The sequence below is a fragment of the Saccopteryx leptura genome, chromosome 4 (genome assembly GCF_036850995.1).
Source record: "Saccopteryx leptura isolate mSacLep1 chromosome 4, mSacLep1_pri_phased_curated, whole genome shotgun sequence".
Lineage (NCBI taxonomy): Eukaryota > Metazoa > Chordata > Mammalia > Chiroptera > Emballonuridae > Saccopteryx > Saccopteryx leptura.
Genome location: NC_089506.1, coordinates 49,137,325 through 49,152,794, shown reverse-complemented (window position 1 = coordinate 49,152,794; position 15,470 = coordinate 49,137,325). Strand labels below are relative to the sequence as shown.

Below are 15,470 nucleotides of genomic sequence, written 5' to 3'. Positions count from 1 at the left end.
GTTTTAAATGGAGAAAGATATGCACCTAACATCCGTGTGTTTCCTAGAATTTTTTAGGATCAAGATTTGTGCTAAAATAAATTCTTTAAGCCCCATTTTTAAAATGACAGAGCGGATAATTTCTTAACACCAAGGCATAGGTTAACAAACATGGGGCTAAGAGATCAATTTCTTTTTTTCCAAGCCAGCCATAAATGTATTAACTTATATTTTGCAGTAATAATTTAATGTTGATTTCAATATTGAGTCCTTGTCCTTTATTTTCAAAGAATTTTGCCTTATTTTAGATCTGTAGTAAAAGCGATGGTAACAGCCAGCAACACAACAAAATCCCAGATCTGCTTTGCCCTCTTTTATCTATGATTTCAGTGGAGGTCAGAAAAACAACAGTGTAAGACATTGTGTCACGTGAGGCTAGAGCTACATTTTTCATAGGATCATAAACTCTCCTCTTAAGTCTAACCACCATATTCACTCATTCACTAGTTAACACATCTGTTGAATGCCTTTCAGGTACCAGACAGGCACGATGGTAGGTGTAGGATGTAGCAGTGAACAAGACAAAAATCTGCCTTGGTGGATCTTATGCTTTGATGGTGAGAAGAAAACAAATGATTATTAAAATATATAGTAACAGCCCTGGCTGGTTGGCTCAGTGGTAGAGCGTCAGCCTGGCGTGCGGGAGTCCTGGGTTCAATTCCCGGCCAGGGCACACAGGAGAAGCGCCCATCTGCTTCTCCACCCCTCCCCCTCCCCTTCCTCTCTGTCTCTCTCTTCCCCTATCGCAGCCAAGGCTCCATTGGAGCAAAGATTGCCCGGGCGCTGAGGATGGCTCTGTGGCCTCTGCCTCAGGCGCTAGAATGGCTCTGGTTACAACAGAGCGACGCCCCAGATGGGCAGAGCATCGCCCCCTGGTGGGCATGCCGGGTGGATCCTGGTCGGGCGCATGCGGGAGTCTGTCTGACTGCCTCCCCGTTTCCAACCTCAGAAAAATACAAAATAAATAAATAAATTATATATATATATATATATATATATAGAGAGAGAGAGAGAGAGAGAGAGAGAGAGAGTAACATATAGTGTATTAATTGCTCACGTAAAAACTATTGAAACTAAATCAGGGAAGTTGGTTGGAGAATTTGTAGTTTTAACATGCCATAGAAAGTTTCATTTGAAAGGTGACATTTGAGCAAAAGACCTGAAGCATGTAACGGAGTGAACCATGTGCATATCGGAGGGAAAGACATTTTAGATAAAGGTAGCAGCAAATGCCAAGGTCCTGAGATGTGAGCTAACTTGGTGTATTCAAGGTACAGAGAAAACTCCAGCAGGTGAGCAAGATGAAGAATAATAAGAAATAACAGCAAAGAAATAACAGGACCACATAATATAGTGATTCATAGGCCACTGTAAAGACTTTGACTCTATATCTGTGTGAGATGGTTAGCATTGGAGAGGTTTTGTTTGTTTGTTTACTTAAAGAGGGACAGACAGACAGGAAGGGAGAGAGATAATAAGTGTCAGCTCTTAGTGTGGCACTTTAGTTGTTCATTGATTGCTTTCTCATACATGCCCTTGAACTGGGGGGACTCCACCTGAGCCAGTGACTCCTTGCTTAAGCCAGCAACTTTGGGCTCAAGTCAGCGACCTTTGGACTCAAGCCAGCGACCATGGAGTCATATCTATGATCCTGTGCTCAAGCTGGTAAGCCTGCTCTCAGGCCAGGGATCTTGGGTTTTGAACCTGGGTCCTTAGCATCCCAGGCCAATGCTCTGTCCACTGTGCCACTGCCTAATCAGGCAGTATTGGAGAGTTTTAAGTCAGCTTAGATTTAATGGGATCACTAGGTTTGCTGTGTTGAGAATGGACCATTGGAAAGGAGAGAAGTGAGAGACCCCTTTTGAAATTCTTGTAATCATTAAGATATTTATACCTGATAATAGCTCCAACCATGGAGATAGAGGGATAAGGGTTGTGAAGTGCTCAGAATCTCAGAAATTGGCTATATTGTGAAAATGAGACCACCAGAATTTGCTGAGGGATATGATGTAGGGCAGGGGTCCCCAAACTACGGCCCGCGGGCCGCATGCGGCCCCCTGAGGCCATTTATCTGGCCATCGCCGCATTTCCAGAAGGGGCACCTCTTTCATTGGTGGTCAGTGAGAGGAGCATAGTTCCCATTGAAATACTGGTCAGTTTGTTGATTTAAATTTACTTGTTCTTTATTTTAAATATTGTATTTGTTCCCATTTTGTTTTTTTACTTTAAAATAAGATATGTGCAGTGTACATAGGGATTTGTTCATAGTTTTTTTTATGGTCTGGCCCTCCGATGGTCTGAGGGACAGTGAACTGGCCCCCTGTGTAAAAAGTTTGGGGACCCCTGATGTAGGGTGTGGAGTTCTGTTTTCTAAGATGGGAAAGTCTGTGGAAAGAGGTTTAGGGGGAATGGGTAAGAGTTAGTTTTGGACGAGGTAAGTGTGAGGTTGATATTAGGCATCAAGTAGAGATGATAACAATTGAATATACGTGTGGAGTTTGGAGGAGAGGTTCAGCCTAGTATATACATATATTTGAGAATCATCAGTGTGTAGATGGTATTTATTTAAAGCCAGAATTGATCAGATCCCTGAGGGAGTAAGTATAAATAGTGAAGAGAATTCTAAGCACTAAGCCATGGAGCACTCCGTGCTAACAGGTCAGGACAATGAGGATTCAGTAAGGAGACTGCCTCTTAGGATTGTTGGGAGGATTACATGAGGTAATAAATGTTTATTGTTATGATTAAATGTCATCTTTAGGTTTGCTGTTTTCCTTTACTGTGAACACATAATGAATTGCCTAAACCTAGTGAGCATTGGACTGAGGTGTAAGATTTGACCACATTGGGTGTAACTTAAAATGTCTATTTCTGCTTAATTTAAGTTTGATACCTATCCACTGATTCCTTAGTATGTATACTATTGTTTTTTTAATGTCCATTCTTTAAAAAGGAACCTACAAGGTTTATATAAGGTTAGAAATATCCAATAGTGCTATACTTATAGGATTAGCAGTGCAGCCAGAGCAAAACTCTTGGCGGATAGGTGGCAGCAGCGGACTACTCACAAAATCCTTTGTCAGCGGACGCACAGAAACTGGTGTAAGGATTTTAATAAATGATATACAGAAGGATGGACTACTTAAAATTGAAATTTGTGGGGGGTTTTTTACACCCTGTAATAAAGTTCAAATTTCTTAAAAGGTACAGTTATGGACTATATATAGTTTAGTAAATTATAGCCTCTAGAATACTAGGAAATCTGTTTTTTAAATTAAGACATAAATGGGCCATGAAATAATAAACCTACATTATATAGTATGTTGTGAATATCATTATTCTACACACATGAAATATATTTTAGACTCCAAAATTGTAGGAATCCTTAGTTTTTAAACTTTGGTTTAAAAAATTAACAATTTTTATTTCAACTCGACTGTTTGTTTCAACTTTATTATTAAATAAGATCCTGAAAATTGACAAATTATTTCAAATGTGAGTTTAAAAAATCACATTTAGATATGATTTTAGATATCCAAATTTGACTTGTAACATCACAGTTCATGTTATTCCCTGCTGAATCTCCATTACCTGTTGCTGTAGGGAGCATTTAACAAATGTCTACCAAATGAATATAGGGACATAAACACTTTTCTGGTTATTACTAGAAAACCTTTAAATCTGTATAGTTTCATAAACATTGTCAGGAGACATTATTATGAAGAGTCCAATGTTCCATTTTGTCCTACATGTAGATTTGTTGCCCTCTAGAATTCTTCTGCATTTAGAAGGTAGGTAGATTGACATGATCAAAAATAAAAATACAAATGGTTACTTATCAAAAGGAAAAATGATAGCCTGACCAGGCGGTGGCGCAGTGGATAGAGCATCAGACTGGGGCACAGAGGACCCAGGTTCAAGGCCCAAGGTTACCAGCTTGAGCATGAGCTCACCAACTTGAGCATAGGTCGCTGGCTTGAGTGCGGGATCATAGACATGACCCAGTGGTCACTGAGTTGTCCCCAAAGGTCACTGGCTTGAGCAAGGGGTCACTTGCTCTGCTGTAGCCCCCTAGTCAAGGCACATATGAGAAAGCAGTCAGTGAACAACTAAGGTGCTGCAATGAAGAATTGATGCTTATCTCTCTCCGTGTCTGTCCCTATCTGTCCCTCTCTCTTTCTCTCAGTCTCTCTCAAAAAAAAAATTGATAAAATTTTCTTTTTAATTTTTTTAAAATTTAAAACATTTTTATTGACTTTTTTCTGGTGACTGGTTAGATGGTAAGTTTTTAGAGAAACAGTAAGACTGAGTTTAAGTCTGATAGAGCTATTGCAAATTTTAAAATGTTATCAATATTAATGCACTTAAATAATTAATGAGACCAGTGCTTTTACTCTGTTTATGGTATAGGTATGAAAGAACTAGATATTTTTACTTAATTTCTTTCTACTTTATTTTAATAGTTTACATTTAATAAGGAGGAGAAATGTAAGCTTGTTTGTACAAAAACATACCACACAGAGAAAGCTGAAGACAAACAGAAATTAGAATTCTTGAAAAAAAGCATGCTGCTGAATTATCAACATCACTGGTAAGACATGGAAATTTTGGAGTTTTGACTCTTTCCTTTTCAAGATGAAGCCTGTTTCACTGAGTGTGTAAATTACTTCATTGACTATAAAATATAGCCAATTAATTGATATCCCTTTTTAACATGAAGTAGTGACTTTTTGCATGCGGATTACTGAGATTGACAGCTTAAAGTATTATCCTTTAATTGTGCTTAGATCATTTTAATATCTGGTACTTGTTTTGGTATGTGGAACACTTCTTTAACCATATAAACATAGTTAATAAGAGCATATTGATGCTTTGGGGAAAGTACCCAGATCAGTCTTCTAGAAAAATTCTTGTATACTATGCCAAAGACCATTGGAAAACAAAATTTATCTTTGTTTGATGTTTGGTAGTATCTATTTCAAATAAAATATTTCTATATTATGTAACCTGTCTTTTATTTTATAAACATAATGTAGCATTAACAAGATTTTTACCAGTTTCTATCATAATCATAAATCATTTAAGAAACATTTCCACTTCCAAAATAGTATTTACTTGTTGTTATATAGTGTCCAAACTATCAAAATTCGACTTTTCAAATGTAACCATTGTTATTCTTCTAGATGTTTGCCAACAAATGTCTATTGTATGGGTTCATGATTTACATGTTTTGCCTCTTCTAAAATATATAAGGGGCTAGAGGTGGTGAACAAGATGATTATCTTCATGTACTTCCTTTTGAATGTTTTTCCTATCGGTATCTCATATTGACCCATTTGCCACACCCAGGGAGGTTAGGAACCATTGATCTCAGTTTGGACATGACCAAATCCTGTGATTCAGATAATATGGTTGGAGCCACTCATTGCCTCTTGCCTCCTGAGTTGTTTTTCCTCCTCCTTTCCATATACATAGAACAAAAAAGTCATAGGGAAGGGGCAACCTGGGTCACCTGTCCATTCATGTGCTAGTGTGTGATTAGTGGGTTTCACTCTGATTAACCAGACCTGGGTAGTATACACCTGAACCATGCAGAAATGAGTTCCTCATGCAGAGCTCTGTTACAAGGAAGGAAACTTGCACGTTGTGCTTGTGTCAGATCCTTTCTTATCTGGCCCTTAGTGTAAACAGGAACTTGAAAGTCTTCTCCATCTCCTCATTTCTTTGGTTTCTAGTAAACCAAGAGCTTTTTTCCTCTTAAGCTACAGTGAGAATATTACTTAAGTGATGAATTGATGTAGCTTGAGATACATTTGTTTATTCATAAGTATTTGAAATTTCCTGTGGTATTTCCTCTTTGCCTCAAATTGTTCATTATAGCCTTTAAAACAGGGATCGGGAACATCTGGCTCACAGAAAAATCTGTAATAAAAAAAATGACAACAAAAATATAAAACATTCTCATGTATTACAATCCATTCATTTCCTACCACTCATGTTCATGGTTGCGGGTGGCTGGAGCCAATCACAGCTGTCCTCCGGGACAACACCAAATTTTTATTGGATAATGCGTAATGTACACAGGTTGTTCAGGTTGTTGTGAGGTCAGGAAATAAACTTCCCTCCTTTTAATCAAGTAGTCAGCTAGCTAATTGCAGAAACGTTTTTGACGAAGATGGCTAAAAGAAAAAAGATGAGGAGTATCGTACTTTTCAGCGGGAATGAACAGAGGAATTCACCTTTGTGGAGAGAGCAGGTTCTGCACTGTGTCTAATATGCAATGATAAAATTGCGTCGATGAAACGGTCAAATATAAAGCGGCACTTCGACACACGCCATACTACATTTGCATCGAAATATCCAGCGGGGAACAGCAGGAAGAAAGCATGTCAAGAGCTACTGTGCAGAGTGCAAGCTAGTCAGCAGCAACTCCGTGTCTGGACCCAACAAGGTGACTGGAATTCGGCTAGCTTTGCTGGTGCTTTAGCAGTTATGAGAAACAGAAAGCCATTCACAGATGGGGAGTATGCCAAAACATTCATGCTTGATGTTGCTAATGAACTTTTTGACGACTTTCTGGATAAAGACAAGATAATCAAATGAATAAAAGACATGCCTCTTTTATTCGGCAAGAACTGTTCACCATCGTACCATCATGATGGCAAATCAAATTGAGGCAACACAGTGAAGGACATAAATGCAGCACCATTCTTTTCTCTTGCTTTAGATGTCAACAGACGTAAGCCATTTATCCCAGTTCAGTGTGATTGCAAGGTATGCTGTCAGTGACACACTATGTGAGGAAAGTCTTGCTGTTTTGCCTATGAAAGAGACAACAAGAGGGGAGGATTTACTCAAGTCTTTCACTGAGTTCACTAAAGAAAAAAATCTACTGATGGATAAACTTATATCAGTGTGTACTGATGGTGCTCCGTGCATGGTGGGGAAAAACGGAGGATTCGTAGCGCTTCTTCGTGAACATGAAAAGAGACCCATCCTAAGTTTTCACTGCATCCTACATAAGGAGGCACTTTGTTCTCAGATGTGTGGCGAGCATCTTGGTAAGGTGATATCGCTGGTTATTCGGGTGGTCAACTTTATTGTTGCCCAAGCTTTAAATGATCGCCAGTTTAAATCACTGCTGGATGAAGTTGGGAGTAATGATCCTGGTCTGCTTCTGCACAGCAATGTGCGTTGGTTGTCAAGAGGGAAGGTGCTCAGCCGTTTCGCGCTTGTCTGAGCGAAATCCTGACTTTTCTTGAAATGAAAAACGTCGAGCATCCTGAGTTAGCTAACACTGAGTGGCTCCTGAAGTTCTACTGTCTCATGGAAATGACTGAACATCTGAACCAGCTCAATGTGAAAATGCAAGGCGTTGTAAATACAGTCTTATCCCTTCAACAAGCAGTGTTTGCATTTGAAAACAAGCTGGGACTCTTCATCCTCGACATTGAAACAGGTCGTTGACTACACTTTGAAAAACTGGGAGAGTTTAAAGATACATTGCACAGCAAGTGACCCTGCTCAGCATCTTGATCTCCAGCAGCTAGTGGGCTTCACATCTAATCTCCTGCAGTCATTCAAAGCGCGCTTTGGAGAATTTTGTGAGCGCACTTGTCTTTTTAAGTTCATCACCCTTCCACACGAGTGTGCAGTGGACAGCATGGACCTGAGTTATATCCGCAGTGTCTCCGTCAAAGATTTTGAGCCACAAGCTGCTGACCTGAAGGCCTCAGACATGTGTGAATAAGTTCAAGTCACTGAATGAAGATTTGGAAAGACTGGCATGACAGCAAGCAGAGTTGGTGAGCAAACACAAGTGGGGAGAAATGAAATAACTTCAACCCGCAGACCAGCTGATTGTCAAAACTTGGAACGCCCTTCCCATCACATACCACACACTGCAGCATGTGAGTATTGCTGTACTGACAATGTTTGGCTCTACGTATGCATGTGAGCAGTCTTTCTCACATCTAAAGAACATTGAGACCAACCTACGATCACGTTTAACAGATGGAAGTCTCAACGCCTGCATGAAGCTTAACCTCACCACGTAGACTACAAAGCCATCAGCAAAACCATGCAGTACCAGAAGTCACATTAATGGTAAGAAGTACTTTATTCATCACTGGTTAGCAACAGCATAACAACGTTATTAAAAAGAATTCAGAGACTTATTATACTTTAAAAGTGTTGGTCTTACATAAAATGCACACATTTACTTGTATTTACTGTTAAACATATTGTATGGCTCTCACGGAATTACATTTTAAAATATGTGGTGTTCATGGCTCTCTCAGCCAAAAACGTTCCCGACTCCTGCTTTAAAATCAAATTTAAGGCTCAGCTTTTACATTTACATATTAGCCCCGCTCATCTTTATTTTTTCTAACGGCTGCTCATTTTTTGATCAAATGAAAGAATGACGCTTAAGGCCTACAGGTGATTTTTAGCTATCTCTTCTATCCTCTATTCTTAGAATATTGTCTAGGTAGAGTCTTGCTCCTAAAAGTTATAACAGCTTTTTAGTAACTTCCTCACAGTGAAGTGTACTTGCCCACAAAAATTAGGGGATATTTTGAAATGAATATGAAGCAATAAAAAAAGTCATTTTTTTTATTAAACAAGAACATCATAAAAGCAAACAAGTCAAAGAAAGTTGTTTTGATTATGCAAATGAGATGCAAAACCAACTTTAATTTCATTGGTGAAAATGCTCTATACAGAGGCTGAAAGTACTGGAGCATCTGCACGTTCCCTGATTCCCTAATTTTTGTAAGCAGTGTACTTAGAAATATTTTTAACTAATTTATGATGCAGTTATAATAACATAGATACTATTCTGATGCCAAAATGTTTAGTAATGCCTGACCTGTGGTGGTGCAGTGGATAAAGCATCAACCTGGAATGCTTAGGTCACCGGTTTGAAACCCTGGGCTTGCCTGGTCAAGGCACATACAGGAAGCAACTACTACAAGTTGATGCTTCCTGCTCCTTCCCCCTTCTCTCTCTCTTTCTCTTCCTCCCTCCATCACTCCTTTCCCCCTCCCTCTCCTTTCTTTAAAATCAGTAAATGAAATCTTAAAAAAAAGATGCTTAATAAGAAAAATAAATAATTTAAAATATTATAGTTTACCAAGTTAGGAAGCATTTATTATCACAGTTTATTAAACAACTAGTGATAAGTGTATCATTTGCAAACTTAAGTATTTCTGCCTAAAAAAATAAACTGGAAAAGTGCTGATGACTATGGTTTTGTAGTTGAATCTAGAACTTGGAAAATGTTGATTCACTTTGGTGAATTTATTTGCACTATAAATTAAGTATATTTCTGTTCGTGACTTCAGAAAGTTTTTACTGTGTAACTTGATTTTGAGCATAGATAACAGAGTTGACAGATAAAAAAGCATGCACCTTTAAAAATCTGAAAGACATTAAAAGGTATGGTGTTCTGTTATTGAATTTTATTGTGAATGAAGCATGTCTTATTAACCTTTGCACTAAGTCATTTTGGAGAGAGCATAGTCATTTTCTAAATTATAAAGCAATACATATAAGCCTGTGAAAAAAATACAAGCAGTACAGAAAAATACTAAATAAAAAGTAAAAGTCTTCTACCAACCTTTAGCTTCTTTAATCATGTTCCCCAGAGGTAACACTATTATTTCTTATGTATGTTTCTGTTTTCTATAAATATGCAGGTATATGAAAGGGTGTGTATATTATAAAAATATCACAACAAAAATATTATACACATTATTCTGCAATTTGATCATTTCATTGAAAAAAACAGGCATTGTCCATGTAAAACACACCTTTACATATATACACACACACACACACACACACATACACACACACTTCATTCTTTTCATAGGTGAATAGCATTCATGGCATCAATGACCCATAATTTTACACATAATATTTCAACTATCTTTTGAATAATTAAAATGAAAGAATATTAATGTACTTATTCTCACTATAGAGAATAGTTAATTAACAATAGTTAATTTTCTTATCTAAGTTGATGAATGCGTTTAATTCTCATTTGGACCTTTAGAAAATAATTTGAAGAACTTCTTAGCTTACTCTATCATCAGCCTAAGTTTACTTCTTTTTTTGTTTTCCTTCATAAATTGTTTAATTTTTCCCATTTTTTTTCTTTTTTTCTTTTTTTTTAGTTTTATTTAGAAAATTAAATTTAACAAGCTGATATTGATAAATAAGAGTACTTACGTTTCAGGTAAACGTTTCTATAGCATTGGAACTGTTGGTAATGTTGTATACCCATCACCCAAAGTCAAATCATTTTCCATCTCTTTATATTTGTCCCTCTTTACTCCCTTCCCTTCACCCCCTCTTCCACACTCCCCTGCCCCTGGTAACCACTTCACTTTTACCTATGTCCATGAGTCTCAGTTTTAAATCCCACCTGTATGTGAAATCATACAACTTTTTCTGATTTATTTTACTCAGTATAATTTTCTCAAGGTCCATCCATGTTGTAAAATGGCAATGTGTCATCATTTCTATGGCTGAGTAGTATTCCATTGTATATAGGTACCACATCTTCTTTATCCAGTCCTCTATTGAAGGGCACTTTGGTTGTTTCCATGTTTTGGCCACAGTGAATAATGCTGTGATGAACATGAGAGTGCACGTGTTTTTTTGTTTTGTTTTGTTTTGTTTTGTTTTAAGCATGAGAGAGAGACTGACAGAGAGACACAAGGTGGGAGGGACAGACAGGGAGAGACAGGAATGGAGAGAGATGAGAAGCATCAAATCGTAGTTGTGGTACTTGAGTTGTTCATTGATTGCTTTTTCATATGTACCTTGACCAGGGGGCTTCAACAGACCCCTTGTTTAGGCTAGAGACTTTGGGCTCAAGCCAGCAACCATGGGGTCATGTTAATGATCCCAGGCTCAACCGGCAACGCAACACTCAAGCTGGTGAGCTCAAGCCAGCAACCTCAGGGTTTCAAACCTGGTCTGCAGCATCCCAGGCCAATGCTTTATCCACTGTCACTGCCGGGTCAGCCTGGATGTTTGCTTTTTAAAAAACCTAAATTGCCACTTAATTTCTCATTATGTAACTAACACTATAATTTTTATGTAGTACCTTCTCTGATATGATAGCATAAAGATATTTAATGTTACTAGTATATGTTCATTGATTGAACTTCATCCTTTAACAAATTGAAGCAATTAACTGATTCTTTAGGCCTCCAGAAAATCTGAATTATTTATTCTATATAGCATTGCCTTCATGCTTCTAATGTTTTATAGTTTTTGTCATGGAAACCACTAGCCTGCTGGTTATAATAATAAACAACTTAGTAGTATAGGTAATTTTAAAACTTGGTACTTTGGGTACTATTAAATAGCATTTAAATGTGACGAGACATGTTTTATTAGGTCATTAATGTTCACCTTGGGGGAATATAAAACCATAATTTTACTTCCTCAGGCATACATTAATTAGCAAATAAAACATGCCCTGGAGTGTTGTCTTATGACTGGAATACAGCTAGTATATTTTTAGTAATTTTTTTTTTGTATCCTGCACGGTGCTCTGGGCATAGGGGACCACATGCTTGGACTTAATGTAGTTATACAGTGCTACAGGACTTTTTCTTTACTTTTATCCTTTTTTGTTTAAAAAGTTCTTTTTCGCTACAGAACTTGAAAGATGTTTCTTTTGCTTTGTCATAGCTTTTCTTTTAGACGTAAGTTGGATTTACACAATTATAAATTTTTACTTTTCCATCTGGACCTTAAGTTGAATATTTTTTCATATCTTGCAATTATATTCTTCTCCTTTTTATTGAATTGCCTGAGTAATTAAAGACATTTGCTTTTATACCACACTATAAAGTTTTACTGAGGAACTAGATATATTGTTTTTGTACCAATTTAGAGCTTTTGAGTGTTCTGCTTAAGGTATATTATATTTAGGTGTCTAGATAATGATATTGTTAAATTAGCAATTGCAATCAATTAAACTTTCTTTCCTACATACATTTATAGTTTCAGCTATAAATTTTTTTTCTTCACTACAGTGTATCAGATATTGGCATAATGCTATTTATGAAATACCACATTTTATTAAAATTCTTTGATTGTAGTTTTATGTCTTAAGGCACTTAGAGACATTTAAATTTTATGAAGTGATAACATATGTTTGTGCAGTAATATTAATCATTTTTAGTGATTTCTAACTTGAATTTCATTTCTGTGTGTAGGATTGTGGATAATATGCCTGTAACGTGGTGTTATGATGTTGAAGATGGTCAGAGGTACTGTAATCCTGGATTTCCTATTGGCTGTTACATTACAGATAAAGGCCATGCTAAAGATGCCTGTGTTATTAATGTAAGTTTGTGATAAACTCTATGCGTCTTTTTAAAATACGACTTTTTGGTAGAAGGATTCAGTCTTTCTTTACCCAGACAAAAATTATTATATTCATCAAGTGAGTGCAATTCAAATTCCGTGAAGTACAACTCCTTACGTCTTAAGTCAGATTAACAGTGTACAAATTTAACTGTAGAACAAAAATAATTCAGATTTAGTTAAACATTTACTGAGTATCTGTTATATGCTAAGCACAATGCTAAGCGCTGGGACTTTGTATGTTCTGACTCTGTTAAGTTAGATTCATATATCTTTCATATAAAAATTTGTAGATATGCTAAGCACAATGCTGAGTGCTAGGACTTTGTATGTTCTAACTCTGTTAAAAGTTAGATTCATGAATCTTTCATATAAAAATTTGTAGATAGTGCAGTACCAAAAGACCTCATTGTAAATTCATGAAATTTGTATTACAAATTTAAATCTGTAAAATATTGTATTGTAAAAGTTTGGTTTTATACCTTTTTAAAAAAGGTATATGTCTTTGAGGCTATACTTTTAGATTTTAAAATAGAGTAATAAAGAGAAGAATTAATATAGAAATTAATTAAAATTATTGGGGATATGTATTATATTAAATTTTGTGTAATCAGATTATCCTAATTTAACCTCTTAATGAATATGACTTGGTAGAAGTTAACATGAGCTTGAGCATGAAACTGGCTATATTGATTAATGCTTTGTGAGAGTTGACCAGAGACACTTGAATAATTTAAGTTATTGGTTTAGACAAGTTACAGACTTCCATGGAGGAAAAGTGTTAAGACATATAAGATTTAGCATGCTCATACTGTAGTATTTTTAAAAAATTATTTTTTGTTGTTATATTGTGGTGAAACCTAGAAAATATTAGATATATTCTTTTTAACAAGCACTTAAGTTTTATGTAAGAATTAAAACATTAAAGAAGTGTAATTTGTAGCTCTGCCAGTTAGTTTTGGCTTAAAAAGAGTTTAAGCTTAAAAATTAAGTATTTTTATGGGGAAGGATTAAAATCCTGTCCAAGTTTAAATTTTCCTACTTGTTGTGACTAATTTAAATTTTTTTATATAGCCAGTTTTCTACCTTTAATTTTAAGTTCTGTTCCACAGTCAGAATTTCATGAGAGAGATACATTTTACATCTTCAACCACGTTGACATCAAAATATACTACCATGTTGTTGAAACGGGGTCCATGGGAGCAAGATTAGTGGCTGCTAAACTTGAACCAAAAAGGTAACTATACAAACATAAAAAGTAAATAAATAAAAGTGAAATTTAGACCCAGAGGATAAATATTTTGGGCCTAATTTAATGTTATCTTTAATCAGTCTATATATAATCTTTCTATCATATAATCTGGCATTTCAGGATTGATTTTACAAAAACTCCCTTTAGTATGATTTGTTCCCAAGTTTTGGGGTTTTTTCCTGTTGTGATAAAGTGGTCAAGCCAAGGTGAGTGTTTGTTTTTTCAGTTAGGAAGTTTTGACATCTTTCCTTGTCAGCTTGGAATGCAGAATGTGAGATGGTTGGGACGAAGTTTTCTTTTACAGTGGAAAAGCATTGCCTCAGATATTTGCAACTTGGCCTCTAACCAGAGGTCCAGAGGAACTGATTAGTGCTGCCGTTTTGAAAGTCTCCCTGCAATGCTAGATGCCAGTATATGACAAGTCATTAAAAGGGCATCCTTTTGCTTGTCTGGTTGTTTTAGTGTGAGAGTACTATCAATTATTTGTGAGGTTCTTTTCTGATAGAATATTTCATTTTCTCTATGACCCCATTCCACCCCAATGAATTGATATAGACATTTTCACTGGTGGTGAAGAAATGCACCATAATAAAATGGCAGTTAATTTAAACTCCCTCAGTGTTTTGTTTTTTAAATTATTTAATACTTTTTAAGTATAGTATTTTCAAATTTTTATTTCTAATTTTGGTAATAATTTGTACACATTATTATAACTAAGGCCATTATTTTTATGAAGTAACTATACTATTAAGTGTGACGAATAATTTCACATTTGATTATCAGCAGCATTGTGAAATATGTACTAAATCTCTTTTACTTTACTGATTTTTTAAAAACTGCACTTTATCAGCATCTTGTCAAAATGTTTCTTCCCACAGTTTCAAACATACCCATGTAGATAAACCAGACTGCTCTGGGACCCCCATGGATATAAGTAACAGGGCTTCTGGGGAGATCAAAATTGCCTATACTTACTCTGTTAGCTTCGAGGTGAGTGTGTTTGCACTTTTAATATAACTCAGAAATTGATTTTAAATTTGCACTACTTTAATTAAAAATGTTAATGAGTAAGATTGTCAAATAGATAAGCCTTTAAATCAGCTGATTTTTGAAATTGTTTGTCAGTGCATTAAGCAACATAATCACATTCAAAACTAAGTCTTCATTTAAGTGAGAAGTATAGGAACTTGGAGTATTGAGCCTAAGTGTTAAGCCATAAATGATACATTTAAGGCAAAAGGCAGAGAAAAGGCATAGAAGGTGGTATAAAATTATCAAAGACATATGCTACAAGCATTTGAGAAAACAACACCATTTTAAAAATCTGGGTTAGAGTATAAACTTAAACATAGAGTTTCTAATGGGAGATGTTTTATATAGGTTCTTAGGGAATTCAAGGGAGAGTTTTAATTAATGGAGAAGTTTTTTAGGAGGAAGGTAAGTTTATTTTATGAGGATCTTAGGCAGTATTCTACCTCTATTTTTAATAAACTATTTTGTCAGTCCAATATAGTTGTGACATTTACTATCCCCATGTAGTGTGTAATTTTGCAAGCCTAGTGCCATAAACAATATATATTTCTTTCTAGGTATTAAGAGCTCAGTGTGGGTGACACCTGCCAGATGTTCAGTGTATCTAGGTTATGACTCTGGTCTAGTTAAGTGTCTCGTAGGTGTAGATAGTTGATGTCAAAGTGAATAAGTTATTACTCAATTTTCTGAAAAAAGTAAATATAGTCCTAAATTTTGACATCTAAAATAAACCTTTATTATTTAAAATAAAACA

General features: G+C 35.9%; 1 protein-coding gene across 1 annotated transcript in view; it reads left to right on the top strand.

Moving 5' to 3' along the window:
* Nucleotides 1-15,470, top strand: part of TM9SF2 (transmembrane 9 superfamily member 2) — a 62,804-nt gene that overhangs the window by 21,326 nt on the left and 26,008 nt on the right. The window contains exons 4-7 of the mRNA XM_066380617.1: nt 4,503-4,630; nt 12,282-12,411; nt 13,545-13,669; nt 14,563-14,674. Coding sequence (XP_066236714.1) covers nt 4,503-4,630; nt 12,282-12,411; nt 13,545-13,669; nt 14,563-14,674 — 495 coding nt within the window. The remainder of the gene's footprint in view (nt 1-4,502; nt 4,631-12,281; nt 12,412-13,544; nt 13,670-14,562; nt 14,675-15,470) is intronic.